The following is a 19,670-nucleotide window of genomic DNA, read 5'->3' as shown; positions in this document are numbered from 1 at the left end:
GAGTTTTTATTACTGAAAATGGTTTTTATTAATATGACTAAACTTAAAATTATTCTCTTGATTAAAATAATATTTAAAAAAAAAATATTTTTAGTTATTTTTAACTAATAGTTGATTCATTCAATAAATTATTCTCCATTTTTTACTTTAAATCGTAAGGAAAACGAAAAAAATAATTATTCCAATATATATTTCACTCAAAACATTTTATGCAAGTTTATGGCAGTTAATTATGCTGTTATAATGCAATTGTCAATTATTTTATTGTTAAATAAATCATAACTATTATAACTAAAAGTACATTATTCGTATTTAGTTATAAATTATTACCGGTTAGTCTTCTTAATATGAATTTAATGAGCTGAATATAACTTTTGTGAAATATTTCAAATTCTTCAGCTTAAATGAATTTAATTTGGCATGAATTTTTTGAAATTCTGTGAACCGTTTTTTTCATAGAATCTTTTGAATTCAATTTTTCATAATGAAATCTTTTTCAGGATCAACTAATAATTAAAAATAACTGAAAAAGTTTTTTTTTATTATTATTTTAATCAAAGAAATAATTTTAAGTTTAGTCATACTAATAAAAACCACTTTCAGTAATAAAAACTCGCTTGAGACGGTTTGTACATTCTAATAAGGGAAAGCGCCAATACTAATCAATACTAATCAATACTATCAAATGATGCCTCAATACTAGTCAATATTAGTCAATACTATCAAATGTCAATATTAGTCAATACTATCAATATCAATATTAGTCATAATCAATAAAAAAGTCAATAAATGCCAATATTAGTCAATACTATCAAATGATACATCGCTAAAAAGGGCAGAAAAAGACCTTTATGAAACAACTGATGTTTGCTTATAGGTTTTAAAGTAAAAGTTTTATAAAGCATAATTGATTGCAAAAAAGCAACAATTTTGTTAAACTATTTTCACTTAAGTCTGTAAATTAAGTTAAAATGCGCAATAAATTTGTTAGATTGATTTTTTCTTCAAGAATATCAAACAGCAAATAATTCAGATATAAAATTATGTCAAAATATGTAGATAGAAAATATGTCTGACATATTTTATGTAAGCAGAAAATCATTCAGACATAAAATTATGTCAAAATATGTCGATAGAAAATATGTCTGACATATTTTATGTCAGCAGAAAATAATTCAGACATAAAATTATGTCAAAATATGTCGATAGAAAATATGTCTGACATATTTTATGTCAGCAGAAAATATGTCTCAGACATATTTGACAGATAACAACCCTGACTCTATTTAAAATTTTGGCTTTTTTAAATTTTAAACAATTGAGTTTTTTTCAAAATTTTTTTTAAATTTGCTTTTGGATAAGAGTAACATTTTTCTATACGTCTTATGATAAGAAATTTTAATTTTTTCGTACAAAAAAAAAATTAAAAAATTGATAACAAATTCTTTTTAAAATATACTTGACTTTCATCTAATACACTTGTCATTTAATTGTCATTAAATGATATATTCTAAAGTCCAACTAAGGTAAACATCCCCATGAGGATTGCGAGAAGAAAGTAGTGGGTCAGGTTGACCATCTCTTCCATCAAGGTATGATCCACTTGAAATGCTTCTTATTGCGTATTGATCTCTATCATTCACTTTTATGAATTGCCATTGAAGATGCTCGTGATTACCAAGGTGATGATGATCGTGATGTCCGACATAATCAAGTTGTAGCGATTTTCCGTTAAGGTATTTTCCGCTAGAAACACTTCTGATAACATGGTTTCCATTTGGTAAACGCTCAATATTCCAATTAAGATACGCATCGCCTCGAGGATCTCTATTTGTCATCAATGGGTTTGCTTCACCTCCACGTCCATCCAGATAGTACTTGCTTGAAACACTTCTAATTGCAACTGGCATTATTTTAAGTTTTCTAAATAAAAAAATTTAAAACCGTTTAAATAGAATGAACAACTAAAGTGAACAACTAAAGTGAACAGCTAAAGTGAAAATTAGTTTAAAAGACGTTGTTAATACTTTTATTTTTGCGACTCCTTGCTAAATGTTTTTATCAACAAGATTAACTAACTTAATATTAAAAATACAAAAATAAACAATAAACTGACTTAAAAGGATGATTCTGTTAACTGACACATCAGTTAACGAAACAAAACTAAACTGATAACAAAACAATAAAATGATTAAAAATGACACTCATCAAACAACAAAACTAAAAAAAACAGTGAAATAACTTTTTTTTGTTAGAAAAACAATAACTGTATATAATTTATTTCACAAAAAAATGTATTTTATTTAAATAATTTTAACGAACATTGTTTTAAAAGTAAATTAAAAAAAAAGTAATATTTAAATTTAGGATGAGGTTTTTTACAATAAAAAATGTTATCCTACTGAAATATTAATGCGTACTTATTTGATTGAATATTTTTTAAATTAATATTTGATTTCACTATGTTTTAAATTTTTTGTTTGCTTGCTTTCGATTAAAAAGAGTGCTTTCCTAACTATATATACCTAAAAAAAAATAGAAATTGAATGATTCGATAACTTTGTTTTTGTAATCAGGGTGATGATATTTAAAAATATATTAAAGATATACATTAGTATACATTAAGAATACTTTAAAATTTTTTTGATACTTTGAAATTTTTTGTTTGATTTTCATTACTTTAACAATCTTTTTACAGTGCAAAAAGTCTATGCATAAAAATTAACTTAAATATATAAAACAAAATTTAAGTCTATCTCATATAATATTATATTATGCAGAAATAGTTTTCATTTAAAAATAACATTAAATTAAATCATGTCTTTGGGTTTAAATCTTAGAATTCGAAATGTGGTATTATGGCAAAATTCAAGAGTTGTGGTCGAGGTTATGAGACGTCTGGAGCGGGAATATGTCAAAATAGCAGATCGTATTATAATAACTACAACGTATATGACCATTTTCTTGAGACTGGATTAGTTAAAGACTAATATCTAAGCGGAAAACCAAGAAAAAGCGACGTAAATAAACAAAACCAAATGAGCGATATTTTAATTGACAAGTCGAAGGACACAGTAACTGTGGTTTCCGCCAAAGTAAATTTATTCAGAGGGATCGTTTATAATATTTTACATTCAGAAATGTTTCTTAAGTCATATAAAATCCAAATGCACCAGAAGCTATATGAGGAAGACTATAATAGTAGTACCCAAACCGCTGAAGTTGGGGGACCATACTATGGAAAAAATAATTTTTTTAAAATAAAATTTATTTTTAATTTTTTGCGTTAAAAAAAAGTTGTGTTGCAGTTAAGACAAAAGTACTTAAACTTCTTGCTGAATTATTTTGAACCTTATTTCGGTATTGGAAATTATTAAGTGATTTATTGTTATTTTATTTTATATTATTTTAGAACTTTTGTTTTTAAATGTTCAAATAATATTTTTGATAATTTATTTAAACAACATCTTTGTCTATCTATTCACTTTTTTTTTATTTTTTATATATATAGTTATTATTATAATATTTACTCATTTACGCAAGATTTGTTTATTGATATGTGAGGTAGCACTAATAAGATTTTTTTTTTCACTGTTGACCTGTATTGCCCATACCCTGTAAAAATTACCCATACTCTGTAAAAATTACTTATACCCAATACAAACTAGGGTAGGGCGGGGATAGTTGAGTAGTTTTTACTAAATCTAACAAATCTTATGAACGGTGCGTCGGATTTGCATAATTCTTTCAATACTTGAAAGGTAATTTAACCTGCTATTTGTTACAAAATGGTACGATACTTGATTGAACCACCAATAAAACTTTTACTAATAGTAAATGTGAGTATAATTTATAAACTTTTTATTTTACACACTTTAATAACGTAAGCAAGAGAAGAGAAAAAAATAAATACTAAGAAAGTGTCATAAAATATAAAAATATTGTTTTAAACTTTGAAGCCCGATTTAAAAGTTACTAAACTTAAAAGTATATATAATCAATGTACCGCTAAATTATTTCTTATCAAAATTGTTTATTTGTGCTTGATATTTCAGTGTTATTTACTTTATTCAAAGCTGCTCAACTTACCCCTACTAGACAAGGTGACACATTAGTTAAGTTTTAAAGAGAACAGTAAGACTTAGGAAAAAACGCCTAGTTTTTGGTAAATTATCAACCTTTAATTGGTAAAATATCAACCTTTAAGGAATAACACATTTTTGGTCAAAAATTAAAGAAGTGTCTGTGTACCTTACTTACCTGCTTTTCAGCAATCATTTGTTGTACATTGTGTTAACATTCTAATTCTCTAACTTTCATCCATTAGATGCTTTGTCATGGGATGCGTAGTTTTTGAGATATTTTAATTGCAAAACTCCTATGCTCAACTAGCCCCGCCCTACTTATTTTACTTTAGGGAATTTTTATATCTACCATCAGACCCATTTTTTGATCATTCTGGCTCCCTAGCGAAATAACGTTTGCGGTCTCCCCTCCCCCTATCCCTATTTCGTCCTCAAAATATTTATTATTGTTATATTATTGTATTAATTTTTTCAGAAACAACAAAAATTAAAAATTAATAGTTCTTTAAAAATTACAGAGTATTTTACAATAAAAAAGATTACAGAATGACATATATATGCATAAATGTAATTCAATTATGACCATTGATTCCTTTCTATAGACTACTTTTGAACTGCACCTTAATTCAAAACAATTTACCACTTGCCTAAAGCTCTAGTATAACTATGTTACTCTATCACTCAGGAATTTACTACGTTATGTGCTATAAAAATTTCCCTGACCTTGTCTCTCGTTACGAACCATAGTAAACAAAAAGTTTGCAAGTTTTTGATGATTTTAGATAGAATAAACATAAATCAACAGCTGCTTTTAATAGTAAAATGGACTTTCTTAATACCTTCTATAAACCTGAACACCTGTATTATATTGTAACTATATAATGAACACTCTTTTTAATACAATTAATTACGTCTTTTTTCCTCTAAGACTATTACGGCTTAATATTACCTGTCCTTGTTGCAAATTTTTTATAGCTCTATAAAAGTGAGTTTGACCTGACCCACAGTGGGCCAGAGCTTAGCAAAAAGGTCAAAACGAAAGGTCGTAAATTGATTTTTTAAATCATTTGTAACTAACATGCACATATTAATGGCAGTGAATGTTTATTTTATAATGCACTTGATCAATTTTGTGAACACTTTAGGATGCTTCAAAAGTCAAAAAGTTGTTAAAATATGTATGGAAAACGTTAAAACCATGTAAATACATCTGTGACATTTAGAAATAATCTGTACTTATGGAATTTGAAAATATTTATACATGTTTACCTATAATTTTATAATTATTTAACAAAAGAGAGATTTTTAATTTTTCAGGAGGTTTTTTACGTTATAATAAGTTAAGATGAAATTAATTTAAATGCATATCTTATTACTTTAACTAACTTTTTATAAAAAGACTTTCTGCCCCCCCCTCCCCCAGATCGCCGCATAATGTCAAAGGTTGACTAGACCAAATTTTGAAAATTTAACAAAAAATTACTATACAAAAGTATATATGTAATTTGCTTGAAATTTTTTATTCAAGTCATTGTTTTTAGTAATTAAATAAATAATAAACACCCGCTACCAACGCATTGACCAATTAATTTTAATTGACCACAAGTCGTTGCAGCGTTGACCACAAACCGTTACAGCACACAGTGGGCCAGAATAAAACAAAAATTAGCAAAAATAGAAAACCGGTAAATATTATATATCATATTATATGTTTATATTATACATCTAATTATATGTTTTTGGGGTCAGGGAATCCATTTCTGACATCAAAATTAGGTTTTGACCACTCTGAATGACGGGCTGTTTATTGGAACAATTTTGATTTTTTGGTTTTGCAGATTTGACACTTTCAGACGTTGTGCAAACTCTAAACTTAAGTATGTTTATGGTTCCGGTGATTGGAGCCTGGGAACAAAAATACCCCACTGTATGACCTGTTCCTCTTTTACTATTGGGGATAGACATATATACATGATCCATTACTTTGATTATTACCATTTCTTCCAAATATTTATAAGCATTTGATAAACTCACCTTTACATTAATTAAAACAGCCGTGACATATATATATATATATATATATATATATATATATATATATATATATATATATATATATATATATATATATATATATATATATATATATATATATACACACATATACAGTAGCGAGCAAAAGTTTAGAAACACCAACTTTTTTTCAGTTTTTACTGCTTAACTTTTCACTATCTTTCATAAATAAGCTGAAATTTTTACCAAATGCGCTATATATTATTTCAATTTAAAATACAAACCATAAAAGTTGTAAAATTGAACGATTAATTTACATTTTATTGTTTTTTTGAAAAAGCTTCCGTTCAAAAGTTTAGAAACAACTGAATTTGATTAATATTTATTTCAAAAAGCTGAAACCTTTATTAAAGATTTAAAAAATAACAATTTTTTAACAATAAAATAGTTTTAATAAAACTCTTAAACCGTATCCGTAAATTGTGATGGTACCATTTTATATAATTTATTATTCTATAATCATCATGGATTTGTTTGAAACCGTTTGTGTGCGACTAATCTTTTAGAAGTATTAAAAATTATTACCAATGTTAATGATCGCTGCTCTGCACTACAAATTCTTTTAGACTTCACTAAAACTTTTGATCGTGTCTCACACATTCTTCTTCTCCTTAAACTAAAGGGATATGGTTTCAGTGACGTGATCCTTAATTGGAAAAAAGATTTTTTGAGCAATAAAAAACAACGTGTTATTCTCGGTATATCCTCTTCTGACTGGATAAATGTACTAAGTAGAGTTCCTCAGGGCTCGGTTATCGCTCCACCTTTGTTTTAAATTTTTATTTGACATGCTTGAATTTCTATCTAATTTCTGTAAGTTATTTTCTGATAACACTCAGTTAACTGCAAAAATCAAAAGTTCATCTGATCTAGAACTAGTCCAAAAAAATATTGATCACTTACTACATTGGTTTAAACTTTTGGGCATGGAATTTAATACAAATAAACGCAAAGTGATGAGCTTTTATAGTGGTTTCGATCTTTTAGACTACTCTATACTTTGGTATGCTTAACGCATCAAACACTCTTAATCCTTTTGAAAATGTCGATATTGAAAAGTCACTAGGAATTTAATTCAACAATAAACTTAAGGAATCAAATAAGTTATGCAGCATTAAAAGCTAACCAGATGCTTGGTATTTTAAAAGAACTTTTATTAACTGGAGTTCTTTTATGTTTTTAAAATTATATACTTCCTATGCTCGTCCGCTACTTGAGTTTTGCGCTCCAGTATGGAACCCCTATTTAAAAAAAGATATTGAGAGACTCAAAAAAGTTCAACGCAGAGCAACTAAACTTGTTCCTCAATTAAGAAACATGAACTATAAATCTCGATTGGCAAATTTGGGATTAACAACACTTTCAGAAAGACGAACGAGATGCGATTTGATTAGTATTTCAAAATCTACAAGAATTTTAATGAAGTCAAGTTCCTAAATCCAAATATAACCCTTTTTTTTTAAATTGTCCTGCAGGAAACTTACGAAACAAAATCCACAACCATGCCATTTTCAGAGAAAAATTTAATACTTTGCATAGACATATTTTCTAACCTAATAGAATTGCATCCCAATGGAATGCCTTGCCTCCTTCTGTTGTTTCCTCACATTCGGTCGACTAATTTAAAAACAAATACGATAATTTTGTGTCGTTCCACTTGAATAAAGTCTACTATAGCAGGGCATTGTTAGACATCCAGTTCATAGAAGCTAACTACTTCTATTGTAGATTATTTATAATAATAATAATAATAAAAATAATATATATACATTTAATATGTGTATGTATAAATATATATATATACATTTATATATATATATATATATATATATATATATATATATATATATATATATATATATATATATATATATATATATATATATATATATATATATATATGGCCTTAAATGGGAAAACCATGTGGTCATTGTTGCAAATAAAACTAATCGAACGCTGGGTTTTGTAAAACATACATTTAAATATCTTGATGTTGCAATGTTAAAGTTGTTGTGCAGGTCAATTATTGGGCCACATGTTGTATTAAAGATTGACGTAGATCGACTGCGATTGAAACACTGAAAAGCATCTGTTATGAAGAAAGGAGAAAAATTTTAGATTTACCAACGTTACAAGAAAGGAGGAGAAGGGATGACTTGATAGAAATGTTTAAAATATCAAATTCAACTGAATATATTAGATTTAAGGAGCCTTTGAGGTTTTACAGCCAAATGTCAAGGAATCGTCACAATAAAAGACTTCATCAAGAATTTACTAAAAAAATATGCAGGTTTTACTATTTATCAAATAGAGTTGTAGACGATTGAAATTTGTTGTCACAAAATGCAATCGATTATGCAAAAAAACACTTTAAAAAATAGAATAGACAAAATTCTGAACTTTTGATACCAGATTATTTTGATAAACTATTTTTATTAAAAAAATCATAAATTTTAAGGCTGTTATAGTCAACACTATGTAGCTTTGACTTTGACTCACTAAACTTAAATAGTTTGAACAGCATTTTTTATAGTATATACTATATTATATATATATACATATATACATACATACATACATACATACATACATACATATATATATATATATATATATATATATATATATATATATATATATATATATATAGATTGTATATGATGATTTTATAAACAATATAAATTGCATATTACGATAGATACTTTGCATATGCCATATTTTCACTCAAATAATGTTTTTATAACATTTAAAACTACATAGCTTCTTTAGTTTAAGCTGTACATCAAGTGTCCGGAGTTACCCGCCGTCCGGGGCTAACTGATTTTCCCTTTTTGCAAATGAAATACAAAAATTTTTTGTACATATAAGCGTGCTCAACCATAAAAAAATATTTATATTTATTATTGATAAAAAAGTATTATAATTATATATATTTTATTTAATAGAGCATTATATGTATATATATATATATATTTATATATATATATATATATATATATATATATATATATATATATATATATATATATATATACATATATATATATACACACACACATATATATATATATATATATTTATATAAATAAGTAAATGTTCCAGGTAACAAAAGAAAAACTATTCAAACTAAGATGAGTAAAATATATTTATTAGTTAAATTTTGACAAATATTTAAAATTTGTTTCTCTAACACAGACGTTTATTTTATTATTACAAAGCCAACCGAAAAATATTTTAAGACACATCAGTACATCAAGTTTTAATAAGAAACCAGTTTTTATTAACGACGAATGCAAGGTTTTAAAATGCGTATCAAAACGTTGTAAGTTATGTACTATGTATCTTCAGTTTGTTAACCATTTAACCACATCATCTGGTAAAGTATGGTACATTAAAAGTTCAATATCATGTAATTCAAAAAATATTATTTATTTTCTATCATGTAATGGATGTGATGGAAAAACAACATACATTGGTAAAACTAATAACCTAAGGTTAAGAACTAATCTACACACGCAGAACAGGTATTGGTTCAGATAAATTTGATAATCATGTTTTAAATGGACATAAAAATGAACCTTTTTTTAAATTATTTCCAATGTTAAAACTCTCAAATGAGAATTTACTTCTTATTTATGAAGCTCACCTACATAAACAGGGACATGATACAATGAACATATAAACAGAAAGTAATTATTTTCACATTACTTTTAAAATTTCCTTACCGTCAACATTCAAGTTATGCTATATTTTTGTTAATTATAGTTTTTTATATGAACCTTAATTACTTTCTTTTTAAACTTTTTATAGGAAGTTCTATATAAAAAGTTTTTTATAGTTTTGTAATTCTCATACACAGCTGAAGATTTTATATGAAAGACCTATATATATATATATATATATATATATATATATATATATATATATATATATATATATATATATATATATATATATATATATATATATATATATATATATATATATATATATATATATTATATATATATATATATATATATATATATATATATATATATATATATATATATATATATATATATATATATATATATATATATATATATATATATATATATATATACATTTATATATTAGGGTGTCCCAAAAAAAAATTTTTTTTTTGCACGCATGTTTTTCTCATTTTTTACTCATGCGTTCTGAGTTCATAAGTATGACTAAAAATTTTTACTTGGGTCATTTTCAGCTATATGTAAAATCTCGGTTTTTGATATAATTTGAGATTTTTATGGATGCGAACTCAACAATTTTATATTTTTAATGCCCCTTACCCCAGAGAATTTGGAAAACCAATATTTTTAGACTATATAAGAATCATTCCATCTGGCCTATTTTTATTTTAGGTTAATAAGATTTCAATCTACTAAGTTGATAGTAGCCTGCCCTAAGAAGCATGAGGGATCTGATTTGGAAAGATAGTTTCTGAAAGAATTCTGAACAAAGGTGTGTTGCCTCCGTTATAATAGACGTTTGGAAGTAAGTAGGGTTTCAAGGTTTTATCAATAGTGGATTCAGTGTCAGGGATAAGATACTGAAGCTCCATAATAAGTACATAAATCTACGTCATCTCACATCATTGAGTTAGAACTCTGGCGATGGCAACTTCTCTAAAATACAAGAGAAGGTTTTTAGAGTAATGCACTCTTTGATATTTTTTTTGGTAAATTTTGAACAAAAAGTAAATCAGGATCATTTTTATTGTGAGAACGCTAAAAAAGATTCAGTTCTATATAGATTAAAAAGGAGAGCAAAACATGTATATCACAGAAGAACTGGAAGTATTACAAAATTCAGTTAAAAATAAAAATATTAATGCAGTAAAATCCAATGAACTTAAGATTTCTTTTCATTCATCTGGAAATGATTCTAAATCAGAACTTAGTTTGAGTTCTTCAGATGATAAAAATTGACGTAATAGATTCAGTCATTTTACTAAATCTAAGATAATGATAAGTATAAGTGCTGAAGATTTGGTTGACTGCTGCAGTTTCTGCTCATAACAGAGTAGGTATACGCCCCAAAAATTTTTTATTAGCTGCTATTTGCAATAAAGCTGGTGTAAATCTAGAAGATATCAATCTATCAAAAAGTACAGCCCATAGAAAGAGATTCAAGAAGATTGAGATATTAGGAGATAAGTTCAGGCAAGAAATAATAACTACTCTGAGGAAAAAAAAACTATTTGTTCATTTTGATGGAAAGAGGATAAAACAGATTTAAAAAAATCTAAAAATAACTGTTTCTGTTAAAAGTAGGTCAGTGTTACACCCCCTTATATTGATGATACAGATGACTCTGCTAAGTGTTGTTCAGACACCAAGTTTAAAGGTAGTGACCAGGCTGAAGCAGTTTTGAATCTGCTATAACACCTTGACATTGTAGATCAAATATTTGCTGTTTGCTGTGACACTGCTGCACCCAATACTTGAATACACTCTGGAGCTGTTGTTATTCTTAGCTTCATTCCTAATATTCCACTAATATGGTTTCTCTGTAGAAGATATATGCTAGAAATACACATCTCACACTTTATGGAGGCTTTGATTGGAGAAAAGATAAAGGGCCCAAAGAAAGAGCTGTATGCAAAACTCCAAAAAAATTGGTGTTTACTCAAGAAAGAGGTAGACAAGATGATAGACCTAGTTGGGTTCAATTGGAGTCAGTTTAAGGTTGAGTCACCCCTTTATGAAATTGCTAAGAAAACTATGGAGTTTAGAAAAAAGGCCCTTGTCTCAATAACCTTTGTGAGGAGTGATTACAGGAAAATATGCAAACATTTTGTTTTAATTTTGGAGGAGAAGTATCTGGATTTTGTTTTCACCATCCTAGAGCCTGCCATGAAGCTAGGTTCAGTATATTGAAAAAAAAAAAGCGTAAGTATAATAAAGAACATATAAATATCATATATAAATATTATTAGTGACAAAATCTTACTCTTTAGATTTATTGCTGATGCTTTATACATTCTTACCCTGAGAATAATGTATAAGATCACCATGATTATAAGTAAAGTGGAAAAAAAAGACAGCAGCCTTCTTCACATCTGTTTGGTAAGGAACCTTGGTTTCTAAAGCGGTATTTAGTTGCAAATTTAACCTCTAATAATCTTTCCACTTTTAAGAATGCTTTTTGCATTAAAGATAAATACAAGAGTGATTACATCTTGTACCATTGTCACATTCAGTGCATGTCAGTCTACTCATATATAACGTTTCTTTTTTAGTGGAGCTCCAAAACACCTCATGAACTTGTAAGTTCGCATTGAAAGTTGTTAGGATTTCCGGTACATATTTCTCATAGAGATTGAAATCTGTGTTGTTAATAGTATAGATGGTTATACTTTCATACTTTTCTTTTATTTCGTCAACCTAGCAATTAATATCAGGAATACCTTTCCCTTATCCTATTAATTTATCTGCGGTTCTTTGATATAGCTCCCTATCCCATCAGAGGCACCTTTTCTGTGAAATGCCGTTCATGGCTTTAGTTCTAAACTCTTTAAAAAAAACAACCTACCAAATAGAACATAGAACTGTTTTGGCACTGTTGAGAATTACTATCGCTAAGAAAATGAACTGTTTTAATGATAGGCAGCTTTTCTTTTAAACCATAAATAACAGGCTTTAAATGCGCATAGATCCCAACAAAGCTTGTTATCTGAAAATGTATAAAATTATGCCTTTATTTTGTTTTCAGAAGTACTGTAATAGTACACCACAACTGTATAGATTGATACTTGGTTTCTTGATCTACGATAGTGGAGCAATTGGATTTCTTTTGAGTATTTGTAATTGTAACTTTCTGAAAAATCACAATGAATGAAAATGTCCCTAGGCCCTAAGTTATTTTTTATTTCTGATGTAGTTTTGTACTGTTGCTTTATATTGCATACATGCCTCATAAAATTTTCTAGTATGTTATCAATCAAAAACAGCTTTTTAGTTAAGGTTAATTCTTCTTTTACAGTTTCAAAACATGTCTTCATTTTATCTTTTATTATTTTATTGTATTTTTTTAGACCATTGTGGAAATGTTACTTGTTCATTTTTAAATTCTTTACAAAAAATTTTTTGTTCCACATTTCCTTTCTTGGCACGATTCTCTCAGCTCGCCGTCACATGTTAGACTTTTTAGCAAGTCAGTAGGATATTTATTCTACATCTTTAAACTATACAACTTTTCAAGAATCAAAGCAAAATTCTCAAGGTTAATACAAAGACAAGTATCTTGTTTATGAAAGTCTGGTTGAACAACCCAAAAGGGTCTCAATGAGCAAAATGTGCTATAAGACATTGACTTGAATTCGGTAGTTTGTTTGAACTCATTGGGCAAGTTCAACATTGTATCATTTAATAGTCTTCTGTTTTTTCTGTTTGTTTTTTGTTATTGTTTTTTTTTTCCTAACAGTAAACCGACTAAAACTATCTTTTTCTAAAAAGTTCTCTAATTCCTTCTTAAGTTTTTGTTGTTTCAGTTTTGAGGGCTGGTTCAAGTTGCGTGGTAAGATATATCTAGAAGTAAGATCGTTGAGACTTCTTTGAAGTCTGTACTACTTATATATTATTATCTTTCCGCTTAATACCCTGGCAAAATCTTTTATTTTTTTGTCGATACATCTCTCAGTCGAAAAGTTTAATTGTATTTGTGTCTTTAACACTTCGTTAAAAAGCAGGCTTTTCTTTACTTCCTTCATTTTCATTTCATTCATGAACTTTTTTCCGAGTTGCTTTTTTTCTTTCTCTATCTTTCCTTTTTTGTTCTTCATATTTGTCTGGATTTTCAGCTTTCATCTTATCTCTCGCCTTCCTCATACTAGTTTTTTCAATTATCTAGTTTTTTCTATCTTTCCTATCTTTACAAACTGTAAGTAAAGAAAAAATTATAACTATCTACAGGCCTTCCCAGGAGAGGCGTGCGGTCGCACGCCTTGAGTGAACACGGATATATTTTTTTTTTTGGATAACTCGGCCACGCTTTTTTAGCATATATTAAAAATAACGCATTTTTAAAAAGACGCTGAAAAAATCAAATTAAATTCGTTGTATTATTTTGTAATTTTTTTAATAATTTATTCTTTTCATTAATAAGGAAATAATAACATAAAAATAATATATATATATATTTTTTTTGAATTTTTTTTTCTAATAACAAATTTTTATTTTTTTATTTTACATTTTTTTTTTTTTAATTTTAAATTTTTTCGCATAAGTATGTCTTTTTACAAAAAATAACTTCTAAGTTCTAGAAGAATTATTATCTACAAGGTTCTTAATAAGTATATGAATGTTTAACTCATTCGGTCATAAGACATTACAAAGCGCCGCGGAGACCCGGGTTCGCATCCCGCGTCGGCAGAGCATATTTTTCAAAATTGATTAAAAAAGTTTTCGGTCACATTTTCTGTTTATTTTTTCGACTTGTCTCAAATATCGTTGCTGAAAAAATCAACACCTAAAAATATATTATAAATAATTATAATATAAATAAATATAAATAAATAAATTTTTTTTTTAATGTTTACTAGACATAAAAAAAAAATTGTAATAAGAAAAAAAAAATTTTTATAAATAAGTATAAATGTATATATTTCATTTTTATGTTCATATTTTTATATTAATAATAGGAATAAATTATGAATAAAAATAATAAAATAGTACGACAATTTAGTTAGGTTTTTTCAGCGCCTTTTTAAAAATGCGTCATTAATATATGCTAAAAAACCGTGGCCAAACTCTCAAAAAATATATATATATGCGTGGTCACTCAAAGCGACCGACCGCACGCCTCTCCTGGGAAGGCCTGATCTAGATAGAAAAACATATCTTTTCTATAATAATTAATTGGCTAAATGAGGAAAGTTTTAAAATGTTTAAAATGCTATAAATAGGCATTAAAAAATCCACATACAGGTAAAATTATCATTCTTTGTTACAACCGTTCCACAGGTGTCACATCTATTGCTTCCTGTACTCCACAGGCGTGACATCTACAGACGTGACAGATTGAAGGAGAAAGTCTTTTTTATATTTTTATTAAAATAAAAGTAAAGTACTAGCATCAATGATTGAACTACTTGGGACTAGCAAAAGATCTGGGTGGTGACATTCCACGGACTTGTCACAGTCAGTGGAACATAATTTATTCACTGAGTATTAAATAGTATTAAATAGAAAGAAAAAACTAATGGTGACAGTACATTGCTACCTTTATGGAGAACTGATATATATATATATATATATATATATATATATATATATATATATATATATATATATATATATATATATATATTTTAGTCCATAATTAAGGATTAAGACTTTTCGGGGCCCGGGGCTATTTAAAAGTAGGAGGCCCCGTTCCACTAACAACGTCAAAAATGAGTAAAACAAAGACTTTCTTGAAAACGCTATCAATGATATTTATTTATATACAAATTTTATATTTATTTTATTGAATTAAGTTGAGTGATTTTTTTCTGCTTTTCTTCCCAGCAAACTCTGCAATCACATCGCTGAAATCCAAAGTTTCTAATAATTTTGACTCAATAGTTAATCTTGCTATATTACTTAAACGACTATGGACCATTGTTGATCGGTGCATGTTCTTAACTCTTTTAAGAGTAGAGAATGATCTCTCAGCCTCGCAATTTGTTATGGGAATAGTTAGAAACAAGCGATATGCTATATAAACATTTGGAAATACATCAATAATATCGGTTTCAACAATCCAATTTAAAACATGCAGAGGAATCAATGTGTTTTCAGTCTCAGATTTATCTTTTTTGTGCGAAAAAAACCCGGAGGCTGCAACTTTAATAATGTTACAAATTGTTCTATTTCAAATATGAAACTATCTTCTAAATCATTTGAGTACACTTCTACAATATTTTTCGCGCTAACTTGCAATTCCATGGTACTAATAGTTAACAGCTTCGATAGATATCCAAATAACTTAATTACGTGGTTGTAACCATCACTTCTTATAGTTAATTGTGTCATTAGTTTGTCAATAATGACAAAAAATGTATTCACTCGAAACTTGTCGGATACGCTTAAAGAATCAACTTGGTTTTCTCCGTTGCTCAATTTTTTAATTACCTTTCTTTTGTTCTTATCCGAATAGTCTTTTTCAATAAACGAGCTAAGTTTTTTTGATTCATTCTCAAATCTCGTAAAGTCGTTTCGTAAGTTTTTTACAAAGTCAATTAGTGAAAGTAACATACTGCTTGCTGTATGCAAATCTAATTCAACATTTTGAAGAAATTTGCTAACTGCATTAAACCTCTTAAGTATGTGATGCCAAAGTACAGCCATGAATGCAAACTCTAGCTTAGTGATCTTATCTAATAAACACAAAGCTTCTTGACGAGTATCAGATTTTTCTTCTGTATCCTCAGCTATATGACATAGCGCTGCATGAATCCCATCAAAATTTTCTACTCAACTTTTTGAAACATCTGACTTACATGACCATCGTGTATCTGATAGGCGCTTGAGTGTAGCATGACTTTCTTTCAATAAATCCCATCTATGTGTTGAAGCTACAAAAAATGAATACAAACTCTGGAGAACGCCAAAATAGTTGATAGAATTGATGCACTCACTGACACTGCACTGCCCTACTAAATTTAAAGAATGTCCAGCGCAAGGGATATAAAAAGCTAATTCACTCCGCTCTTTTAAACGTGCTTGTAATCCAGAATATTTATCATACATATTGCTTGCATTATCGTATACCTGTCCCCGACAGTTGGTTATATCAATATCATATCTTTCCAGTATATCTAAAATGTCAGTAATCAAAGATTTACCGTTATGGCTTTTAATTTGTAAAAAACAAAAAAATCGTTCATACACGTGGCCAGTTAGATAACAACGAAATATCACATAAAGTTGATCCACGTGAGAAATATCAGGAGTCGAATCTACGATAATTCCCCAGTATTTTGCTTTTTTTATTTCGGTAATAATGTGCGTTAAAACCTTTTGATACATAATATCAATTAGCTCTTCACAAATAGTTTTAGACAAATAATTCACATTACCTTTGCCTTTATTTGCAAAAGTGTCAATGTATTGCTTTAAAACTGGATCAAATTGAGTCAACAGTTCTAACATGTCTAAGTAATTTCCGTTATTTGACGATCCTATAACTTCATTATGGCCTCGAAATGCTAAACCTCTTCCGGCTAAAAAACGAATAACCACTACTATTCTATTTAAGATTGCAGACCAATAATTAAATTCCCTTTTAATCTGGCTTGACATGAGTATTTTGACTGGCATTGACATGAGTATTTTGTTTTATGAATTCTATCCACTTAATCATACATTGAATATGTTCCATGCTGTTTTCGTGGCCGAAAATAGTTTGTTTAGCTTTTTTCTAATTGAAAAAGCCACTTTTGACAAATACGTTGTCGTAATCGGTTGAAAACAACTTGCAAACATAACAAAATACACATCCAGTGGATTCAGAAAACATTAACCATTTTTGGTCACACTTTTCGCCATTATTCATCACTTTTTGAAAATATTTAACCGAATAATATCTGTACTGGTTTTTGAACATCCGCTTCGAAGATTCGAAATTAGAGTCTTTATTTTGAAAAAAAGCATACCCCTTGTTTAAATACTTCATACGTTCATTTTCCTTTAATTGTAATGTCCATAAAGCAGGGTCTTCGCGTAGAATGGTATCTAGGAAAAAATCATGATAAATAAGCCTAATAAAAAAATAATAAGTGATAATTTATAGAATAAAAGTATTAACTGCCTAAAAAGTAAACTGTTTGTTTAGCAGATGTTAGAGGTGTTATTAAAGATAATAAAAATTGGAGTACCTGAGTCAAGCTCATTATTATGCATTGTAGATTCAACACTTGCAACTTCTTGAAATTCATTTGAAGGACCTTGGCAGGCTACCTCATTTTCCGTGTTATTGTTTTCATCTTTTCTTTCATTGTTTTTATTATTATCTACAGTTTGTGGAAATTGCATATTAGTTTGGTTTGATGAAAAAAAATTGTCATTTTCGGAAGTTTAGCTATCATTTCCTCTCTCTCTCTTCAATCTTCTTTTGGAAGCTCCAGTTTCATATTTTCTTAGCATTTTAATTATAACTGTATAACATGAAAAGTGTTAAACTGTTCTTTTTTTCTCTTTCATGAATCTAGCGCTTCAGCTATTAAATGCATTCACACAAGAACTCTTTTGTGCGGAAGTGCAAAAAAATTGTAGAATTGCAATCGTTAATGCATTTTTAATAACAATATAGTTATTCAAGTTAATAATAATTTTCCGATGGAAATTGTTTTTGTAGCAATTTGTACAAATGTTACATTCAATTATTGCTATAAGGCGCTGCTAGCAATCTAGTAATTTTTTTTTTGTAGAAGTAGTTGCGCTCCTTCGTTGTCAAAGACCGGGAAAAATATATAATGCAGCGTTTTTGTTGACAGTTATTTTATTTTTGTGCTTTTGTTTTCAGACAACTTAGTAAATTTAACTTTGGCTCTTTTAAGTTAATAAAAGATTTAATTTTCAGAGTTAATAAAAAATTATTTACTTTGAATCGCGGCCTCTAAAATTGTGGGGCCCAGGGCTAAAGCCCCCCTAATCCCCCCTTCTTCCTTGATCCGCCACTGATATACATATATATATATATATATATATATATATATATATATGAATTAATAATAATAATAATAATTTAAATCGGGGCCCCTAAAAATGTGGGGCCCGGGGCTATAGCCCCCTAGCCCCCTTCCTTGATCCGCCACTGATATACATATATATATATAAATATATATATATATATATATGAATTAATAATAACAATAATAACTTAAATCATTAAAGAACAGAGTATTATTACCTTAAGTAAGCTCAATAATTCGGTTATAATACTATGCTTTTTCAATAGTCTGAGTTTTTCAGAGATATTTTTATTATTATTTTACAACAGTCTTGCTCTACTTTACAAATGAAATAAATAGGTATTTGAATAACTAAGTAAATAAGTTAAATAAATTTCTTAATATTATGCTTGTATCAGCACAAAAAGTAACTGAGTTTACAATAAAAAATAAAAACAAACAAATTAATATATAGGAAATATTGAAAAATTGTAATTGCTGCAAATTGGTACATGATGCGGCCAATAATTGGGCGATGTGAGTAGTGCCATACAAAGCCTGTCAAAATTCTAAAACTTATAATTTGCTGTTCAACAAAGAGTTTAAAAGATAAATATATGACTTAAATTTTAAAATAAAACTTCCTAAATAACTGACCCTAACAAAATGCATCATAAAAACGATTTCAAACATGTTTAAAAAAATCCAAAATTTCTGCTACCCCTATCCCTTCCAAAAAAAAAAAAGATATCTTTAACATAATATAAATATTCTTTTTATAAACTAGAGCTAACAATATATATTGCATATTATTTATAGTACAAATTGCTGAA

General features: G+C 27.8%; 1 protein-coding gene across 4 annotated transcripts in view; it reads right to left on the bottom strand.

The window, feature by feature from the left end:
- Nucleotides 1-1,431: 1,431 nt before the first annotated feature.
- The window catches only part of LOC136081809 (uncharacterized), a 36,216-nt gene continuing 17,977 nt past the window's right edge, over nucleotides 1,432-19,670 (bottom strand). The window contains exons 1-2 of one of the 4 annotated variants that reach the window (XR_010639139.1): nucleotides 19,077-19,670; nucleotides 1,432-1,923 (exon numbers count right to left, since the gene is read on the bottom strand). The exon at nucleotides 19,077-19,670 is cut by the window's right edge and continues 153 nt beyond it. Coding sequence is in view for 1 of the 4 variants with exons in the window: in XM_065799997.1 (XP_065656069.1) it covers nucleotides 1,497-1,923 (427 nt within the window). In the remaining 3 variants the exon portion in view is untranslated. Of the gene's footprint in view, nucleotides 1,924-2,027; nucleotides 2,170-19,076 lie in introns of those variants that run through there. The other 3 variants (XR_010639140.1, XR_010639138.1, XM_065799997.1) reach the window with 3 other exon arrangements.

Source organism: Hydra vulgaris, chromosome 06 (genome assembly GCF_038396675.1).
Source record: "Hydra vulgaris chromosome 06, alternate assembly HydraT2T_AEP".
Lineage (NCBI taxonomy): Eukaryota > Metazoa > Cnidaria > Hydrozoa > Anthoathecata > Hydridae > Hydra > Hydra vulgaris.
Note: the sequence above shows the minus strand (reverse complement) of the source record. Positions and strands in the feature narration are given on the sequence as shown.